The 22,568-nt window shown below is 43.6% G+C and overlaps 1 protein-coding gene across 7 annotated transcripts in view; it reads right to left on the reverse strand.

Moving 5' to 3' along the window:
• Positions 1-22,568, reverse strand: part of CACNA1E (calcium voltage-gated channel subunit alpha1 E) — a 391,046-nt gene that overhangs the window by 132,720 nt on the left and 235,758 nt on the right. For all 7 annotated transcript variants that reach the window (XM_058539925.1, XM_058539921.1, XM_058539922.1 and 4 more), the window contains one exon: positions 11,466-11,569. In XM_058539925.1, coding sequence (XP_058395908.1) covers positions 11,466-11,569 — 104 coding nt within the window. The remainder of the gene's footprint in view (positions 1-11,465; positions 11,570-22,568) is intronic.

Consider the following 22,568-nt stretch of genomic DNA (forward strand, 5'->3'; position numbering starts at 1 on the left):
GCTCAATACCTATTTGTGGAAAAATCAAACAAATGAACACATAAATGATTCTATTACTTAGGCACTGGGAAGCCATTATAAATAATTAAGGTACACAAATTGTGTAATTAAATGTCTAGTTTGGAAAGACTGCTTTGGTCATGGAGGCAGGCTTCATCAGAACGGAGAGAGCATTAAAGAGGCAATTGCTATAGTCCGGGATACAGTTCATGAAACCTTTCAAAGGTGGAATCAGGAGGTCTTGGTGAGCAATTAGATGCAGGGAATACATGAAAAGAAAGTATCAAGAATAAGTAAGGTTACTATCTTGGATAATGAATGTGACAAAAGATAATAGAGGGAGAATGTGGAAGAGTGGTGGGTGTGTCCAGTGGGGGGGTAGGAGAAGGAGACAACCAATGCAGTTTAGAGCATCCTGAGTTTGAGACACATAAGTGAAGACGTACCCTTCAGAGGCAAATTAAATCTAGGGCTGTGTCTCAGCAAAGCCATCTCCTTAAACATTACTTCATATTATATTATTCTATTAAGTAAAAATTAGCTCCTCCTCTGAAAAACAGATAAGTAAAATGGGATTTTAAGATGGAAACATTCTTGAAATAGGTTTAAATATAGCGTGCAAGTGTGCAATATAGTGTACACTGTGCAAGGCAAATTCCGAGAATGGTACAGTCATCTACTGGGTTCCTTAAGTACTTCATGGAGGGACAGTATGTACATGCATTAGACTTGGAAAATGAATATAAAGCATCATGTACATGTGTAAAAATATTTTGCGTATGTATGCGTATATGTCTATAAATGTGTGTATGCATATATTTTGTCACGAGCAATTAAATAAAACAAATCAGTAGCCGTGTGAAAAAATGTTCAATGTGTGACAATTACTTGTCTGTAACACCTGTAAGATGCAAGCAGGGACCATGACTCCGCAGAGCAAACAGCTTCTCTGGAGCTCTTACCTGGATCTCCAATGCCAGTGATTATGCTCCTGACTTTTAAGATACCGGCCCTTCTTCAGGCCCCTGGAATGCTATTTTCCAGGAAGTCACCAGAGGGTATGGAGTCCCCTAAGAGATGCCTGGTGTTACTGGGTTTTCCTTCAATTCAGCAACTATTTATTGAGCACGAGAACAAGGCACTAAGATGTCAGGAGACATCCAACTATGTGGAAAGCCATTCTCCAGTATAAGAAACACAACCTAACAGGTGACAAGGATATTCTAACTCCAATACCAGGAAGACAGTGCATCCTGGGGGAGACAGGAGAGCTCTGTGCCTCGCTAACTGTGCAGCAAGACCCTTAAACTCTCTCAGCCTCCATTTCTTCATTTATAAAATGATGTTAACAATAGTACTTTACTCCCGAGGCTATTACAAAAATTAATCAAAATAAAGCACATAAAGTATTTAGCACAGTACCGGGCAGATGATGAGCTTCCAATAAATGTTAGCTCTTATCTGTACTGTTATTATTGAATTCTATAATAAAACTGCATAATGCTATTATGAGTAATAGGTTCTATAACGGACAGATACATAGTGCTATGGGAACATGGAAAGAAAGATTTTACCTCTAATTGTAGAACAGAAGTGGGGGTATGGATTTGGAAAGATCTCATGAAGGAGGTTAAAGTTGAAACAGGCTGTGAGGGATGAGCAGGAATTCAACAAGGGAAACTAAGGGGCCAGGGGCTTACTCCAGAGCAAAGGAGCAGAGGGCAGAAAGGCCAGGGCATTTCCAAGAAACTGTAAGACGTGGAGTGTCTAAGGTGGTGGCCACATGTGGGGCCGAGGGGTGTGGTCCAATAGTCCATCATTACTCTTCCCTATACGGTGCCATGGATGGTCAGTCCTACCAGTGGTACCTGAAAACATCTGAGCTCATGCTAATTGATTCAATGGCGATACTTGAGAGGTAAGAAGACTCTTTCCCAGCTCCACCTACTGAGGCGTAAACCAGGTTCTAGAGAGAAGAAATCTGCTACTAATAGCTAACATTGATTAAGTATTCACTATCTCCCAGGTACTAAACACTTAACATGCATGATCTGATTCAGTTTTCTCAACAATCCTATATGGTAGATACTAGTATCCTTGTTTGCAATTGAGTAGTTGTGGGTATAGAAATGTGAAGGTCATACAGATGACAAGTGATGGAAATGGTATTCAACTCAGATACCCTGTCTACGGAGTCTGTATTTCACTACTAAGCTACACCTCCTGCGCAGAGGGAAAAAGCTCTCTGGACACGGAGCCAGAGAACCTAGGTCCTAAGTTAAGATCCGCCACTAAACAGCTGTGTGTAACTTGAGCAAGTCACTTCCCTCTATTCAGGTTTTCTCAATTCTAACACGGAGGCGAGGAGTATAAACTATACTTACAGTCTCTTCTGTCTCAAATAATTTTTACCACACTCTAAGATATAACTTTGACAACTGATATACAAAACAGTGTCTTGGGGAAATGCAGACTCTTTCTATAAACTCCCATCGCTTTATATGGGACCCCCATGGTCACACAACTCATCCAGGAAAGTGTCCTTCTAGTCAAGGTAGGAACTACAAACACTCTACTCTGGTCATGACAAAGTGTTTAACATGAAATCTCTGTCTGCAGGATTGGAAAGCTCTACATGTCTTGCTAGCCACCCAGGGCTCCTTCATTTCCATCAAGTTCTGCTGTACTGGATGTGAGATAATTTCTTTCCAAAAAGAACATTTAAACTATATGCAGGATGTGTTTAAGAGCTTGGGTGTTAGGGCCTGGCAGACCTCAGTCCAAATTCTGAACCTGTTGCTTAACAGCTTTGTGAGCTTAGGCAAATTACCAAACCTTCCTGTCACAGCGACCTCATTTATAAAGGAAGAAAGTAATACCTCACAGGGTCATTGTGAGGATTGAATGAAACACTGTGTGCCATGGGATTGGCACAACGCTTGGTGCAGAGCACAGTCTCAATAAATAACAGCTTAAAAAAAAATCAGTCTAAAACAAACCCTACACTACCGCTGTGAACTAGCTAAAAGGTGTAAAGTGTGTTATGCTTTCTCATACTCAACAGGCCCAAACCTAACCTCCTTCCCTCAAAACCTCTTTGCTCTGTGTTCTCCCCCAGCCACCGAGTGGCTCAATTCACAAATCTAGAAGCAGTCCAAGAGACCTCCTCTTATCTCCACCCCCCGTACACACTCAGACCACCCACAAGATCACCAAGTTGTGCAGATCCCATCCCACCAACACCTCTTAGATTTGGCCATCCTCTCCATCACCACCCCGCTGGACTCCTTCAGGCCTCCCTCACTGCTTCTCTGCTTCTCTCCTCAATTGTTGTTCCTAATGCATCTCCATGCCTCCGGTCTTGCTTCTCTCTACACTTTCTCCAGGGTGATCATCTGCAAATGCAAACTGGCCGTCTTCCCTGCTTAAAATTTGAGAACTTCCCACAAGTTTCTGAGATCAGGTTTAAACTCATTGGCTTAGCCCATATGATGAGCCCTTCATGACGAGCCTCTGCCCATGCCTTTACTTTCACCTCCTCTACTTCCCCTGACATGCATCTCTCAAGTCACTCAGAGTGGCCTTTTATGCCTTCTTGACTATCAACATGCTGGAATGTCCTCCTCCCTTCTTCTAACCAGCCATTACTCATTCTTCAAAAGTTCACATCAATGTCACCTTCTTTAGTTGACTGATCTGATCCTCACCTGATCCTTGCCTCCTTCTAATTTAAATGCCCACCTCGTGCTGTCTCTTTACCTAGACTATAAGCTCCTTGAGGGTAACAGCTCTCTTTCTTTGTTTGGTCTGGTATTCCCCAGCCCCCAGCAGCGGGTGACATATAGCAAGTGCTCAGTAACTATTGGCTGAATGAATGATTAAATTTCTACTGGTTGACTCCAGTGTCAGAACCCCAGCAAGAGAATTACTGTGTAGTTCACTCACACATTTATCTCAGCCAGTGACCTTTGATGTCAGCTTGCCTCAGGTAGATCAGACACATGTCAAACCAATACCCACCAACCCCCAGAGAGTGCATCTGGACCACTGAGCTGGGCGCGAATACTTTCCCTCTTAAGACCACCAGCCATTCCTGCCTCAGGTCAGGCCTGGGAAATACTCAGGTTCCACTTCCTAACATACAGAGGAAAGCAATGGCATGTGACTCTGGAGATCCAAGGTATAATACCAAAGGTACATTTGTTAGTTTCTTCCTTGTGGACAGGATCTAGGTCCTATTCACCTTTGTATCCTCAGTAATGCTTGCAAGATAGTAGGTGCCCAAAATATGTGACATATATGAATCTTAAATAAATATGTGACATGTATGAATATCAAATAAATAGCTTTTGATAGGGCTAAAATTCTGGATCTACTTGAACTTAAACTCCATTACATGTATTTTGAATGATTTCCTTAATTAATCTACAATCTCATTTTATTCATCTCAGTAATCTCAGAGTCAAGCAAGGTGTCTCGTGCATAGTAAACACTCAATAAACATTTGCTGAATTTCACTGAATTGTCAAACCCACCTAGCAAAAGAGTTGGTGGCAAGACAGACAGACCGCTATTATTTTGCTTATTATGGGAGCCACTCCACTCATTCAAGAGATGCAACCAGAATTCCTTTTCTAATATGGACAGTTCACCACTCTCCATTAGTCCTTAGGGAAAGAGGACCTGGACAGCAGGTCTCAGCATTCTTCTACCCTACATGTACCAGGTCACGTGTATGTGAAGACCAGTGTGTGTGAATAAGTATGTGCATCAACGCATGTACAAACTACAACTTGCACCAAAATCTATACGGTCAGGATGATATTCTAGGTTAACCCTTGGCAGACTTTCTCTAGGTGTACCACCTTGGGTGCAAGTATCCTTGGATGGAGGCCACCTGGTATATTAAAGTAAGTACCTAACCAGAAGATGAGAAATTGTGACCTCTGGCCCCACCTCCGCTAGTAACTACTATGAGATTAACACCTCTAAACCCCCTTCTTCCCATTTGTAGATAAAGATAATATCTACCTACTCACAGAGTTGTTACATGGAACAAATAAGATCATGGAAGAAAAGGTGCTTTGAAAACTAGGACATGCTTTACATACATGAGGTTTCATATGCCTCCTTGTGTGCATTTGTAAGCAATCCTGGCCTGGCTTTCCCTGCCCCAGTTTGGAGACAGTACAACTGCTCCCCCTCCCCCCAAGCCTCCCTCCCTCCCTCTAGAAGCCCTGGGAGCAGTAGGGAGAGGTAGTGGGATAGCTCAGGGTCATTTTCTGTTGGTGTGAGCCTTCTGCCCGGTAGCCCCTGACAGCACTTCAGGACCTGCTCATGCAGCGCTGATTTGTTTCCATGGAGACAGGAAGCTCTGCTTCTCTTCAAGCCTAAGCTAATGGTTTTCACCAAATCCCATTTCCTCCGAGACAAGTAAGAATGCTACAATGCTTCTATCCACACTTTCTCTTTAAATATAGTGAGGCTGACAAACACACCTCACAGCCCTCCTGCTACCAACACCCCGTGCCCGGGGATTGGTGCCTCAGTGACTTCCACGCTTGGTATCCAGTGGGCCATGCGCTTGGTATCCAGTAGGCTGCCTGCCTCTCTCCCCCAGACTCTTCTCATCACTTGCCCAACACAGCGGCACCTTCTTCCATTGTCTTATCTCTCCACTTTAGGAAAGCCTTGGTACATAATATTCAAACTGCCTGCAGGTCACTAGGAACATGTCCCAGGAGATAAAACCTTCAGAGCTTTTTCCTGGCTTTCAAGTGCAACTCCCAGCCAAACCCTCACTTCAAGGAGAAAGCCTACATCCCCTCCAGAGGCATGTGAGAGCCAGACCAAGCAGAAGAGAGAGCCCACGGCCCCTGCAGACACAGAACTAGCTGCTGCTGAACCCTCTGCAGACACCAGTGAAAACCCCCCCTATGTGCTGAGCATCAGAACACGAAAAAGAAACCAGGACAGAAATATTTCAGTCCCAGCCTGTAAGGCCCCTATTGTTAACACTCTTTAAATGTCATAATTTATTCACACCAGCTGTTCCCAGCTGCTGTTGTCACTTCCTAGGCTTCTCCAGAAGTGCTAAGGAGGCATACGCCATTCCAGTTCTGTCTCATTGTCCAACCTGAGAAGGCAGTCTCCCAGTTAGAGAGGAACTGATGGCCTCACAGCTGGTTCAAGCCAAACATCACAGGCTGCTACTCAGATGATAGCCACCTGGACCTAACAGTTGGGGAAAATGAATGTCAATATTGTCAAAGGGTATAAGAGCTAATGGCTCCTCCATGCCAGACCCTGGGACAGGCCTCTGCCTATGAGAGATGTTGTTATCTCATTTCACAGAGGAGGAAGCTGGCTCAGACCAACTTGTCCAAATGCACAATGTTAACAGGAAGTGTCAAGGTTAGGTTCTTACCCATGACTGTCAGATGGCAAGCTCATGCTTCTCCCAACATGTGACTCTTTCCCATCCAGAGAAGGATGTAGGAGAATTAAAAGATGTGATTCCAAACCAGGGATAGATCAGAGTGGATATGTCAGACACAAAGTATCGTCCTATAGGGCAGTGCTCTGTCCCTTTTCCAGCTCTGTTAAGATACATCTGGAACCCATATTGGAGCCTTATCTGGAACACCAATGACTTACTAGCACAGCATCTACTTTTTCTCTTCGAATGGTAAGAATCTGACTTGAATGTTCTAAACTAAAACAGAGACACACTTAGGAAATGAGTAAGGATAAAGAACATCAGATAAGATAACACAAACAGGAGATTATCTCTTCAGTAGAAATACAAGAAGAAAGAATCTGTGGTCAGGCCCCTCCTGCAGGTAGTCATTGAGGGAGAGCATTTGAGTTGCAGGTCCAGGCTCTGTGGAGAGAATTACCCAGAGCAGTACTTGGGCATAAAGGATGTCAATAAAGGCTCATTGAATGGTAAATATATAAGAAATCCCATTATGTCTTATGACTCTCCACTCAAGACACACACTATTAAGAACTCCTTCACAATGTTTCCTGTTTTTCTTTCATAACCATTTTACAAGTCACCACAGGCTTTAGTACCACGTCGTTGGACTAGTGGTGGTTTCCTCCTTAAGCCTACTGAATCGGGTCTCTCTCAGTGCTAATCCTTCTGCTACTGACACTAGATGAATGGTCTTATATACCCCTTTTATCCTACACTTTTTTGGTGTGAAATATTTTTACTTTAAAATTTAATTTCTATTTTTCTCAAAGTAATGAATGTTGGGTTTTAAACTTGAATATTTTTAAGAGACTTATAATGAAAAAATAGCAGCCTGCTGCCTCACCACTCCCCACCCTTGAATCTCACTCCCCAGAGGCAACCACCTATAACTCTTTTACCTGTTTCTTGTATTCTTCATTTCCAATTTTCTAAATATTATACTTATATGACTGCTATTTCTTTATCTTTCAATATTATATATTGCTTAAAGACTTCTCTACTGTGGAACCTAAGATTTTAGTCTTTGACCTTCCCTTCCCGTCCCCATACTCTTGAGGCAATTATAGCACCCATAAGGGGCTATCTCAAAATCCAGTGTTAACAATGTAAATCTGGTTGACAGCTGAGCTGCACAGAGGACTCACTATGCTTATACTCCTTTAGTGGTAACACTTTTGTGTTTTGTGAAATTAATTGCTTAGATCGGGGTGTGTGTATACATACAAATACATACAAACATTTATATATTCATATATATTTTTACACATATATATATATATATAGTTTTGACAAAACCATTAAACTCTTCTGAATACAATAATACATACCAGGGAATATATTAGTTTCAGTTTTTTTTTAAATATATCATTTTCAGAGTCCTCTGTCATCCTACACAAATCTGAACTTGCTGCTCTCTAGGCCTTCTGACAGCTGTCATTCTACACTTCTTCACCATCATCCTGGGAATCTCCTTTGCTTCTCTCCTCTATTGAATCCCTTGCTCCCATGAGTTTCATGTCCTTCTCTTCCTTTAATTAATTACTTAGTTTTAGTCACTCACATTCTCTAGTAACTTCTTCAGAAAGAGTGTCTCAAAATATTGCCATCCCATTCTCACAGATAATCACTATTTTGGCTGGGTATAAAATTCTATCTTGGAAATTGTTTTCCTTCAGAAAGTTTTAGGCACTTCTCTGTTGGTTTCTAAACTTCAATGTCATTGAGAAGCCCAAAGCCATCCTAATTCCTGATTCTTTGTAGGTAAAATCCATCTCCTTCCCAATCACCTTTTAGAATATCATCTTTACTCCGATGCTCTGAAATTTCATGATGATTTATCTTGCTGTGGTCTCTTTTCAATAGTTGTGCTGAGTGCTCAGTGGGCATTTGCATTATTAATTAATTAAATTTGTTTGTTCCCTTTTATCTCCATACCCACCTCCCATCTCCCTGCCATACATACTACCATTACAACATATTCAATGTATACTTTTTATTTGAATGCATTTTTACAAACTATTATGTGTGCCTGTATCTTTCATTTATGTAGATGGTGTTATATCACTTTCTTGTTTTCACTAAACTCTGTGTTTTTAAGATACTCTATGTTGTCACGTGTACATGATATTTGTTGCTCCTAACTGCTGCATAGTTTGTCGTGGTATGCATCCAACAGTTTATCTATCTACTCTCCCAGTTATGCATACCGAGGTTTCCTCCAACTCCCCACCACCAAAAAAACAACGTTGGAAGGAATATCCTTGCACATGTCTCAACAGACCTTTAAATCTGGTAATGTGAGTTTATTGGTTCTGGAAACATTTTTGGCATTTTTCTTTGTTAACTTCTTCCTCTCCACTTCCATGTTGTCTTTACAGAACTCTTACTAGTTGCATGTTGGATCAATCCTCTGATTTTCTTATTTTTGCTCTATTTTCTAGGTGATTTCATCAACTTTGCATTCCAACCATCTACTATCTTTTTATTATATTTTTACATCAATGTAAATTCTACATTATTTTACATTAATCCCCAAGAGCTCTTAAATGCTAAATGTTCTTTTTTATAGCAATGATTTTTGTGAATAAAATTATTTCTCTTCTATCTCTGCTGATACAATTATATCTTTTAAAAGTTATCCTCTGCTCCATGCATTGTTCATATTTCCTCAAGTTCCTTTTTTCATTTTATTTTTGTCCTCTGTGTTGGACTTTTTCTTCAAACACTAATGATCCCTAGCTGTGTGTTCATATTTAAGAGCAAGGCACAAAAGGCTTATTGAAAACTCTGTGTGCATGGCTGGGGCTTGTAGAATGGTGAGTGTAGTGCACTGTATGGTGCCCCTCCAAAAAGATATGTCCACATCCTAATCCCTGGAACCTGTCAATGTTACCTTATTTGGAAAAAGTGTCTTTGCAGATGTAATTAAGGTAAGGATCTTGAATGACAAGAGCATCCTAGATTATCCAGGTGACCTAAATCCAATGACAAGTGTCCTCATAAGGGAGAGGCAGAGGGAGATTCTAGACAGAAGAGAAGGAGGCAATGTGAACACAAAGGCAGATGTGGAGTGATGGAGCCACAAGCCAAGGAATCCCTGGAGCCACCAGAGGCTGGAAGAGGAAGGAAATAAATTCTCCCCTGAAGCCCTCAAAGGGAATATGGCCATGCCAGATTTTGGACCTCTAGCCTCCAGAACTGTGAGAGAATTAATTTCTCTCACAGTTTTAAGACACCTACTTTGTGGTAAATTGTTGCAGCAGCCATAGAAAACTAAGATCATGAACCTCACTGAAGGTGATGGGTGGGAGTCGTTTCTCTGGTTATCTTCAAATATCACATATGTAGGCCTTTTCTCTTAAGTCTAATAGTTCCCCCGCAGAGGAATCCCATGAACCCCTGGCGGTTGCTACATTTCTGAGAGGGATGCAGTAGAAATGGGCTGGGAGTATGACATTCAGTTCGTGGACTTTCACTTAACCTTCCCGTTTTCAGTACGGCAAATCGACCCCACCCTCAGAGGCACCTGATGTTACCGTTTCAGGCTTCTCTGATTCAGCCTCTACACAGAGTAAGTCTAACTTCGGCTGGGATGTGGGTTGGGTGGGGCAGACACCTGTCAGCACCGTCTAGGGGTAGAGATCTAAGCTATTGGGGAGAGCCCATCTAAGTGTTCCTTACAAGGACTTTTGACCAATCCTATTCTTCTAGCACCACCCATATTCCAGCTCTCAGACATACCAGGTGACTAATTCCTGAGCCTTCTTGGGCTCCCATTTTGCTTTTGTATTGGTATTCCTCACTGTAGACAATTAAACCTCAGCTTTCCTACCACTAGGTCAGTCACCATTTACTCTGTCTTCAAAAATTTTGTTGACATCTCTCATCTATTGTCGTTTCTGCTCTTGTTCTCTTTGTCACTGTGCCCTTCTTAAAATTTATTTCCTGTGTTAGTGGAGCTATAACAGCTAACCAACTTGCTTCAATTGGCCATGTTTAAACAGAAGCACCACCTTATAAATTTCTATTTGAAGAACTTATGCCACTCAGACAAGAAATTAAGTTCTGTTTTGCTTAGAAAAATAAGCAAATAAATCTACCTCTAAAGTCTACCCTTGTTTTAGCTCTCCTATCTTATATCTTTCATTTCCCAAAGTGAATTTTCCACTCTGGTTAAATTAGGTTGCATTACCATCTCTTCACTCCCCATGACAAGTCCCATTTCTTCATCTTTGCTTATGGTGTGGTGCTCCCCTTTCTGGAATATTCATGCCCATATATTCTATTTTATCCTATTACATATTTTATATCCCAAGCAAAATCCCAATCCTTCACGAAACCATTCCTGATAACTTCAGACTATATAGATTTGTCCCTTCCTCAAAATGAATGATTTGTATTTTATATTAGTCAGTATAAGAACTCACATTCCCTAGCTGTTTCAAGTGTTTGCTGCCCTCTAGGTAAAACGTTAAGTCTCTTAAGGGCAGGAACTGTGCCTTACACTGCGTGTGCTCCTTGCAATGCTTACCAGGGCATTGGACATTGAGTACTTGCTGACTGATGTACGCCAATTCAAGCTACAAATATGAGATTTGATGTCCAATACATGATAGAGGAAGAATCTTTTGAGGGCAAAGCCTGTATCTTATTCAACTTTATGTCTCTAGCAACCAGCGCAGTGTTTGACACAGAAGGTTTCTGACTACCGAGTGACTGAACAAAAGGATGAATGGATAAATGAACCTCACTGGATACCGTGTTCAATGTTGTACCTGATCTAAAGATCTTTTAATTCCAAACAACAATAAAGATGATTAGAACGACAGTTCACTGTACATTCCCAGCATCCAGAACAGCATTTGGCACACAGGGGTCGCTCAGTAAATGTCTTCTAAATGAAGGTTAAATGAATGAATCTGCCAGGAGTCAAGAGCCTTAGCTCACAATTAGAAAGAAGAGGAGAGAGAAACATTTGGCTTACCCGGAAAGCACTCCCAGGACGAGGTTGAGAACAAAGAAGGATCCAATGATGATGAGGGGGATGAAGTACAGCCAATTCCAGGTGGCTCCTAAGGCATCATTGGTCTGAAAGAAAGAAAAACGGTTCCTTAATACTTCATCAAAACCATCTGCCAGAAGAAGGCCTCCATTCCTGCAGCTTCACACACAGGGTGATGTAACAAGCACAGCACAATACAGTTAAACATCGCCTCGCTCCACTCCAGATTTGGTGTCATTGTGGATTAACTCATGTTCTTCCATGTACATCGAGAAGGACACTGCACTGGCCTCACATAACATCCTGAACTGGAACAGTCTAACACCCTCACTTAACAGATGAGATAACTGAACCAAGAAAGGTCAAATACTTTTCCAAGATCATGCAAACAATCACTGGTTTTACAGTGTTTGGTGATGTGGGTTCTAAGCCATTGCACTCTAAATTGGACAAAAATCTCAAAAATACAGATGCAGCCTATGTCCATCACTCTATTCCATGGATGCTGGCTAAGGCCTTGACAGGGTTGCTTGGGAGAAATTAGTGTCATCCACATCCTGCTCAGCCCTTGACCCTGGGCTCTGGCTTTCTTTCTCCCATCATAGTCCAATAGTAGAGAGCTAGACCAGGCCTGGCCCCAGCAAGGTTCCGGACAGAAGTGGGAATAAATCTAGATTTGAAGAGTGACCCCTTGCTCTCTCTCTAATGCTAACACATAGTAAACTGAAAAATGCATGGAAATCCATACTCTAGATTCTTGTACTACAAGTGAGAGGCAAGGCCCTTGAATGGCAGGGGGTTGAGGAAGGATTATACCACAAGACTTAGCCAAAGAAGCAACTCTTGGCAGAATGTCTTATTTGGACCTTGAAACAGTTTTGGAGCATTTTGAAAAGTCCTCTTCAACATCTGAGCCTTTCAACTAAGCTTTGCCTTGACTCTCCGTCCCCATGATATCAACCCCAAGTCTTTCTAAATAGTCTCCTTGAATTGCATTATACATATGCAGGGCTTTAAAATCCCCCCAACCCCATCTCACTCCTGCACACGCAAACTTTAATACCTGTTTGAAACTCAACAGATTCTGGAAAGAAATTTTATTCCCAATGCACTGGAGAAACAAGGCCATCAAAGTCAAATGCCATGCCTAAAATTCACATGCTAAATTAGTAAAATTAAGATCTGAACTCAGAATTTCTATGGCAAAGTGTTTCTTGTCCCTGTCATTTACCTTTTTCTCCCTCTCACTACTAAACTCTGCAAACATATTTTGATTCATTGTCCTCATGCTTCCTATGGACTTCTATGACATTCTATCTTGTTTTTCTCCCAAATTATCTCATTTTCTCTCTGCCTCGCATTCAAATATGTCAGTCCATAGAATATAGCCTCCCTCTGATCAAGGCAGCTATCACTGTACAGTAGTTTTTCCATTAAAAATAGCTTCTAAGGCAACCTCTTTCACCAAACTTGAATCTTTCGTCTTGTCCCTATACCATTCAGAAAGAGATGATTGTAAATGAAACAGAATAAAAGTTAAAAACAAACACCTTCTGAACTGGATGGGACAAAGGCAGGGAGCTGCCGATTTCAGCATGTAAGATCTAGCTCTTTAGTTCAACCAGGTCTAGTGAGTTAAATGCAAGCAGGGAAGATGTGGGCCAGACCTCAGAGAAGACTGCTTCTGATTATCAGAAGGAAGTTGCAGAAGAACTAGATGCCAAGGGCCACAGGGGTTCTAACGGACATAGGAAGCTGGGTTTTTGGTGTTTTGTTTTGTTTTTGATATAGTTGAGATATGGTCTTTCCTGTGAGCTGAAAATTGGATTGAATGATCCTTGTATAACTAGCTCTGTCTTTATTCATGATTACAAATGCCATATCCTGTAAAGACTGATTATCTCAGATGGTTCACCAGTGGTGCTCCAAATCAACAAGTTTTATTCTCTCTACGGCTTAGCCAGTCCTCCCCCGCCCCCACTCCTTAGCATTCTTTGGCAGCAAGGACTGAGTCTGCCCCTCGGTTGCCAATAAACATTAGTTGGTGTCAGCAATGGCAATGATGAAATTGTGGCTTTTACGGTGTCTTTGGTCCCAGGAGTGACTGAGTTACAGTTTGATGATGGCTAGAACAATTTCATTTGGGTGACTATTTGCCAGAGATGCTATAGACTGAAGAGCATTTCCCAAATTGTATTCTTCTCATTGTTAGAGGTCTGTAAGAAATTAAAGTGTTCTGCAGAAAATGAACCTCTGTAACCAAAGAAACTTGGGAAACACAGCAGATTGCATTTTCCCCTTAGCTTGTGAGAAGACCCACAAAAAAGAAGCATTATTAACTTTTGCTCCATCGCTTCACACAATTCCTTGATTATGAAACCCCTTTTTAAAGGAAAGCTATTAACTAATCTAAATCTGTTATCAGGATATGCAGCCTGTGAAATGCAGGGACAAAAGGACTCCCTTCACTGGCCAGAGTCTGGAATGTGCTTCCCAATTCTTCTATTAAATACCGATGATGAACAGTGTCTTCTTATTCGGTGTTTAGTGAGAATGTTTTGGTTTTGCCTTAACTAAGACAAGAACCTTAACCATCTGCTCATTTCTGTATCTGGCACCTTACAAAGTGTTTAGCATATATAGCTGCTCGACTAATCAATAAATGACCACAATTTGAATAAGATGATTCTCATGTTTAAAATATACCAAAAAAAAAAAAAATCATTCTGATACTCCTTCTCACTCTCTGGAGTTCTGTCTGAATTGCTAAAAAAAAGAAAATGTCCTCCACTACAGCACTGGGGCCTGTTGGATCAGAAAAAGAGGAAGAAGGGGAGGAGAAGGAGCAAAAGAACCTCTGGGAGGACACCAGCAGCGCACCATGCCCGAGGGGTTATTAAAGATGACTGACAGCTTAAAAGGTTCTTCTGGAGAAAGTGGTTTGACAGCTCCCGGGATTATTCACCAACCTTTAAATAGACTTGCCGCACCCTCTCTACACCTTTCTCCTCTCCCTGGGGTTTCCTTGCAGTTCTTCCCCTTCCCCCATCCTTCCTCGCCAGGTGGCCTCACCCTCACCTCATGTGCCTGTCAATGGATCAATGACGTGTCCAGTAGGACAAGGCGACATACCTCAGCAGGAAGTGGGCAAGCCAAGGACTTCACACTTCCCTCCTCCAAAATGGCAGGGTTCTTTCTGATGCTAATTAGAGCTTCAATCTCCTTCTGATTCATCATTATTAAAATCTTAAAATTGTCCAGTGTAGGAGAGACAACTACTGAAGTGTCTTCTGAGATTAAAAAAGAAGACAGTAATCGACAACTCTCAAGGCAAGTGCCCATCCACCACAGGAGGTGGGAGTCAGGAACACCAAGCAGAAAGCTGCCAGTTCAACCCCGGAGTTGTGACTGTGTTCTCTCCTGGGGTGCGTATGTGTGTCTGTGTCACAGCAGGAGGTGGAAGAGAAGAGGGCTGCCTCTGAGAGAGGGAGAATTTCTCCACTGTGCCCCTCTGCTTCTGTGATTCTCACAAGCTGGTTACATGTAGGATTACCATGTTTTACTTTCCCTAGTTATTCTTCCTTCAAAGACAGGGGACAGCCATGCTAAGTATTTTGAGCAAGAACCTGGGGAAGGAGACCCCGAGCTTTCCGAACATGTTCTGCTGGATTCTGGCCCCAGGAGAGTCTCACAGTGGAACCTTCACTGCCCAGACCGCTACTGTGGAGCAGCTAAGTGTAAACCAGGCCCCTCCCTGGAAAGAAGCCCGCACAAAGAGAGCTAGCCTCTTCATTCCACCCCATTCATGGAACACCTCCTCTGTGTCAGGCATTAGGGAAGAGCGCTTTTCTTTGGGGCAACGTCCTCTTATTTAAGATGCTGATTCTCCTCCCACCTGACCCAGCCAAGCCCCTAGACTGGCAGGCTGGCTGCTCTCCATCTTTCTCACCTGCTCATTCCCTGAGTGACACACACATGCACATGTGCGCATGATGCGGGTGATGACAGACAGAGAAAGCAGTCGGGGGTGGCAGCCCACCTGCACAGGGAGTGCTCAGCGGGTACCAGTCCTGACACAGTGGGAATGTGTTCCTTTGGGAACCTGCCTCATTGGAGGTGGTGAGCGCCCCCACTCCCTGCGTAAACAGGCACATGTGGCAATTATCACATTAATGTCGGGGTACTGAGGGAGCTGCTGGAAGGTGGGGGTGGGAGGAGCAGGATTGGAGAGAAAGATGGGGATGGAGACAGCAAGAGGAAAGGGGTCCCATGGTTCTCCTGGCCTGAGGCTGTATAGGCAGGGCTAGGCACCCACCCTTGGAAGCAGGTCCCTATCACGGTTCCACAGGGCTCTGTGGAAAATATGCTGAAGGGTCTCTTGTATGCACATGCCTTCCACAGAGCAGCTCTCACAGGGAGGCTGAATTACAGATGACTGAGTGGGGAGCCTGAGCGAGTTGGGACTGGGAAGAAGGAGGATACTGATGCCAGAGTCTTTTCAGAAAAGAAGGGGCCCTGGGGCACAGCTGCTTCTCAGGCTGGAGGCAGCGCCTGCTGGCAAGCCCTGAGCTGGCCTACAGCAGAGTTTCTGAGCCAGGGTACTAGTGGCATCTTGGGCTGGATAATTCTTTGTTGTGGGGGGCTGTTCTGTGCGATGCATTAGCAAGACCCCTGGCTTCTACACACTAGATGCCAGGAGCACTCCCCCAGTTGTAACAACCAAAGTGTCTCCAGAATTGCCAAATGGACAAAAATGGCTTCAAGTTGAGAACCGCTGGCCTAGAGGAGGCTCTGTCCCAAGGAGGATCTCATTCCCAACTGAGCTCAGGTCAAGGGATGGTTCAAGCAGCCACTCTAGGCTGCCAAAAAGGCCAGGCCATTCATCTTAGCAAAAGCATCTGTCCACGGCCTCTGCTGACCACTCCAGGGAGAGAAAATTCAGAGACGACGAGAGTGCGGAAGGAAAAGAACAGAGGCCAACGACCGATCCGACTGCTGACCACCTTCCCTAAGGGCAATACGTGGGCATCTGGCATCTACCCAGCTGACTTGCCTCCCCTTAGCCCCCACTTCATTCCAGCACCCAATGTGACAGCTCCTCTCCCACCCCAAGGGACTTGGAATCCATGTCTCAGAGCTGATTTTGTTCAACCAACTTGTGGACCATGTATCATGTGACAGATACTCTCCTGGCTGTTGAGGATAAATGATAAACAAAACAGTCTCAGGTCCTGGCCCTTGTGAAACACAGTATAATGGGGAGACCCATGTTAAATAAATGAGCACACAAATACTCGTACGACTGAACTGTGGTGAGTGCTGTGAAGGGACCACACAGGGCTGATGCACAGGTGTGTCTCATCTGGTCCAGAAGGTCAGGAAAGGATCTGCCAAAGCTTTCAGAGAAAAGAGTCAAATGAGAGTCTAAGAAACTACCTTGGCTGAGACAGCAGAAGCTGGGAAGGCAGGGAAAGGTTTATTATGGAGGTAAAAGAAAAAGGAGGAAAAGGTTAAGACTAAGAAGTGCCGAGAGGTGGGGGACATATAAGAAAAAGGAGGGTGGGGAATGCGCTCTCGGAATGAACTCCTACCACTGTGCAACAGCAGCCCCCTAGGCCCCTGTGTGGACGTTATACTGAAACGTATATGAATCATAAGGTACCCCTCGACGGATTTTTTTCAAAGTGTACGTACCTGTGCAACCACAGCCAGATAAATACTGTGCTTCCTGCAAGCCCCTTCCTAGGTACCATCTCCCTCTCCTCAAATGTAACATTGTCCTGACTCCCATAAACATCAGTTAGGTTGGCCTAATTGGGACATCACATTTGAGTGTTTCCCTGCATATGATGCTGAGCCATCCACATTCCCTCTTTGCTCAGGACTTACATTCAGAATAGTCTTCTCCTCCCCTGCCTCCTACCTCCCTCCCTGCCTGCTCTCACCCGCCTGGATGTGGCAAATTCTGTACTGCCCCCATCAGGTCTCCTTTACCAGCAGGTGCACCCATTGCCCAGGAGCCATGCCTGTTGGCAGCTCATGGCTCCCACCTCCACCCTTCTCAGAAGTTGGCCCCTGGCTGACAGGCCCAGCTCACGTGGGAGTTTACGCCTGCCCATGGGGCAGGGGGGAGAAGGGTGGCCTGTAGCCAATAACGAAGTGATGCAGGGGTATCAATGGCCCAGCCCCTTTGCCTCTAGGTGGGACAACCTCTGTGGTGCAATTCACACTCTGGAGCTGCCTGTGCAATCAGGCTGAGGCTAAATTTTTTTTTTTTTTTTTTTGGTTAAGGAAGATTAGCCCTGAGCTAACATCTGTGCCAATCTTCCTCTACTTTACACGAGGGTCGCTGCCACAGCGTGGCTGACGAGTGGTGTAGGTCTGTGCCTGGGATCCAAACCTGCGAACGTGGGCTGCTGAAGCAGAATGCGCCGAATTTAACCACTACACCACAGGGCTGGCCCCTAAAACCTTTTAAACTACATCTTTGTCTAGTATTTTACCCTGATCTATGTTGCTTCCTTCATATCCTTACAAGTTTCTCCTGAGAGTGGTCCCCGAATAAATCATTGCCCCAAGAATCTCTTTCCCAGAGCCAGTTCATGGGGAATCTGACTTGAGGCATTATATCCCTTTCTCATCAGGGTTTTGACCATCCTTGCAAAGCTGGCAATACCCCTCCCCTGAGTCACACCAGTTGGATGGCATTTCTAAGGGCAGAGCCACTGCCCTCTGACCACACCTACATTTTAGGAAAAGACCACAATGTACAGTGTACCCTACAAGCCATTGTGCAATTAAAGGCCTAAGATCATCCAGCCTCGTTTCCTGCAAACCAGGAATTCTAGCCGTTGTTTTGAAAGAAGATTATGAGGAGACATCATCCAATATATTTGGTAGAAGAGGAAACCGAGGCCCAAACAAGCAAAGTGACCTGGAGCAGACCTGGGGCCACAATCTAGAACCACAATGGGTCAACTTCTTGAGAACCCTTGACTCTCCATATTTCGTTTAGTCCCAGGTCTCTTAAAAGCAGTCCTACCCATACTATTGCCACCTTCTAGGGGAGAATAAAAAAATCAATAGAAAAGCCAACACTAGGATCTGGCAGCCAGAAAATGAGAGCTGTCTTCGCAGCCCCGAGGCAAGAAAGAAGGCGGGGGGAGCAGGTGGAAAGAGTGAGGACAGAGAGCTCTGAGTGAAACACAACCACCTGCTGCCACCCAGCAAGGAGGCTGAACCTGTCAGTCCTGGAGGCAGAGCATTTTATTACGTGTCAGATCCCTGAGTATATTTAATAAACATGCTAAGTCTCCCCACACAAACAAGCTCCAAAGGCAGCATCTGGTTTAGCCAGGGGCCCATTATAAGCAATCAAGGCTCCCCATGCGTTCTGGTTTTTCCAAGCTCCCCGACTTGATGGCCAGCAGCCACTTTCACCTGCTTGCCTGGACTGCCAGTGACTGTCACTGAGGATGCAGCAGGGCCTTCGTAGGAGGCCTCTTAAGGAGTAACTTCCTGTTGGGCATTTCGCCACCTATTCTTCCCCTTCTTGTGCCAGTGGGAAAACAGAGCAGGACCAGTTTGGCAAAGAGGAGAGCCAGAGAAAAGCAGCACTCCCACCCTCGGCCTTGATGACACCACAGCCACAGGTCTTCACCCAGCCCCTAGCTGGGTCTCCACTCTATCCCATGGTCCTCAGTGATCAATCCTTCTAGTGACCATCATTTACCACCTTTCCATTGGTCCCCTGTCCCCTCCAGCTAGCCAATCACCATTTTCCATTCAATCTAATATGAGTACTCTAACCTTCAGCATCTTGCAGGTTACAGATCTAGAAAGAACCCCAGCATCTTACACAAACCCTTCATTTTATGGATGAAGAACCAAGGGTCAAAAGCTACATGATTGCTGAAAGATACTCCACTAGTTGGTTACAGAAGTAGAACCAGGATGCAGGACTTCTGCCCTGCTGTGCACTCTGCAGAGCCCTTCTCTTCTATACCACTCAGTTTCATGCTCAAACTAAGTATACATGGCCCTGTTCCCTCCAGATGGTTCCTGACTTAATGAATGTTTGACTTATGATTTTTCAACTTTATGATGGCGGGTTCCAGCATGGGAGTTCAATCTATTATTGAATTGCACAACTCTGAGATGCGATCAGCTTTGGGATTCATCTTACTTCAAAGATTTACTGAAGGATGAATATGTCTACATTGTAATAGACTGTTTCATTTTTTTTTCCTACTTTTGAAATACACACATACACACAAATCATCTTGTGAAATGACACTATGTATGTGTGTGTATAAAGGTTTCTACTGCTTTAAAAAAAAATCTTTAAAAACTATTGATCTTGTTCAACTTCTTACTCAATGCATTTTTGACTTACAGTGTTTTCAACTTACAATGGGTTCATCGGGATGTAACCCCATCGTAAGTTGAGGAAGATCTGTAGCTATTTTGTGTGTATGCTGCTGTTGGCAGTAGTGAGCAAGGCAAGGCAAGACAAGGAGGGCAGGTCGTGGAGGACCCTGATGGTGGCCTAAATCATTTGGATTTTCTCACTCCCAATGAGCTCCTCCTTCCTTCTTCCCTCTTCTGTCCCCTCCCGCTCTGCCAAACCATGAGTTCTCTCATACTAGAAAACACTGCTCAGCCTCTATAAGGCTTCCCCTGAGCACATCATTCTACTTCACTCCAGAATTCCCCAGCACTTAGGAACACTCCATAGTTGCACACATATTCATTCAACACTTTTGAATGTGTACTCTGCATAAGATTAATGAGAAAAGAAAAGAGTCCTCAAGGGCCTTGGTACCCATAAGAAGACCAAGTCATGAGTATAAATACCTATAATAGAAACCAGACCACTAAGTGCTGCACTTGGGTTTTTGTTTGTACTTATTTACAGACCTTCTTTATATGTGTTCCGTCTCTTCCATATATCGGTCCTCTCTTCCCATTGGGGTTGACTGTTTCTCAAAGACAGAATTGCATCTTCTATTTCTCTGTTCACTACTAATGCCTAGAATATTATTCTACAAACAAGAGATTCTCAATAATGTTGTTGACTAATAGGAGATTATAACACCACTAGCATTCTTCTGCTTCACAGGCCTATATGAGTTTCCTTTTCTGGAAATAAATATATCACCTGTAAAATGGCATCTCTGTTGACATACAGCAAGTGCCCTTAGCTAACTCACATATTCAGCAGAGCACATAAGAGCAGAGACCCCAGAAAAAAGCTTCAGATAATAATTTTTCTTGGCTTTCATTCTTCCCGCCACAAGCGCTTCTGAGCAGGTGAATTAATTTATCATTGAACATCCCTGTTTTAATTAATGATTGTGTGTCAAACACTATGTAAGGCTGGTAAGCCCAGTTGGTTCCCTGAAGCCCCAGGCCAGTTAGTTTCATTTATTTTGTGGCCACAGGAAGCACTCTGACTCCTTACTACGAATGGCTTGAAAGCAAGAAACCATGGCTTCTAAGTCTTTGTATCTTCAGAATCGAAGACAGATCCCTGGAAAATAGGCCCAATAAATTTGCATTGGTACTGATGATGGTGACAGTGAAATGCCCAGTCCTACATGCCTATTTATCACTGGAGGGCCTGAGACTACATGACTGAGGCTCTCCACTCTGGTCCTGCTGGATCACAGTTTCTCAAAGCACACTGGGCTACACGTGGGCCCAAGTTATCACTCCACACACCACTCACAGCTGCTGGCAGAGCCTGGCAGTCCCCAGGCTGCTCACCTCCACTTGTGAGCAGCCTCGTCCATTTATCCCAGTGTCATACAAATGTTATTTTCTATGCGTGCCATGATGTGAAAAAGAACAGGAATCACTGTGCCAGATGACCATCTATCAGGGACATTAAGGAGGGAATTCCTCACTTGAGTAGGTGCCTACATCAGACTACAAATGTGGGGTCCCTGCTCGCTCAGACCTATATCCCTCACTTTGCTTCTCCTCTCTCTCATAGATTCGAATCTCAGGTTCTGATTCCATGCTCCCCGAACCCTTCTCTTCTCCTCTCCTCATTTCTACTGTCTCGCATACTCTGATGCTACAAATTCATCTTGGTTCTTCCTCTTTCCTCTAAGATACACAAAATTCATTCCAACTGAGCATTCCTATTGTTTTTTGGGTATAATAATGTTGAAACAGAATACAGATAATAAAATAATAAAATAATAATGTTCACTGTTTCCCCATCCTGGGATCCACTGGAAAGAATTCCTTCTTGCTTTTACCCTTCTTTGTACTTGCTTTGCTGTTTGTTAGAGTGGAACGTACTAAGATCAATAATGATGAGTGAGTAACACAAGAATGCATATAAGCTGTTGGATGGCAGATCCAACATCAACCCAGTCAGACCTATTTCTGGCAGTAAGAGGACCTGATTAAAATATCTAAACATTTTGCTGTGACTTGTATCCTAAAGCTTCAGCGTAACTGAGAAGAGAAAAATAATCATGGCTTTCGCTTGTTAAGCATCTACTCTAGGCTGAACGCCAAGCCAGGTGGATAACATACATACATTAACTCTAATCTTCAAACCATGCAAGAGAGGTGCAATTCTAAGTTTACATGTTAAAAACAAACAAAACAACAACAAAATCCAGGCTCAGAAAGGCTAGGGGACTTGCCCAAGGTCCCACAGTCAGTACATTGCAGAACCAAAATCCAAACCCATGTTTGACCTCTTCTCAAGACACTACATTGTGTTGCTTTTTACACGTCGGGTGGGGCTTGGGGGAGGATGGATAGAAATAACAATGTTGTTTTAACTTGGAACATATTTGAGAACAGAGCTATGGATGCAGGCATTTACAACAGCAATGCCAGCAGGAGAAACAGTTTCTGACCAATTGCATATTGTAATCCTATCCAAATGTTACATTGTTTCAACTCCTTTGATGTCTAGACCTTAACTCAGTGGTTTCTTCTCTGCCCTGGATGTCTGATAAAGTTGGAAGCCTTCACAGCAGGTTCTCTGGCCAGAAGTTCAACAGCCATCCTGTTGCGAGGGAGATCTTGTAGAATGGGACAAGTGATTCCCAGCCACAG

This window comes from Diceros bicornis, chromosome 4 (genome assembly GCF_020826845.1).
Source record: "Diceros bicornis minor isolate mBicDic1 chromosome 4, mDicBic1.mat.cur, whole genome shotgun sequence".
NCBI classification, from domain to species: Eukaryota; Metazoa; Chordata; class Mammalia; order Perissodactyla; family Rhinocerotidae; genus Diceros; species Diceros bicornis.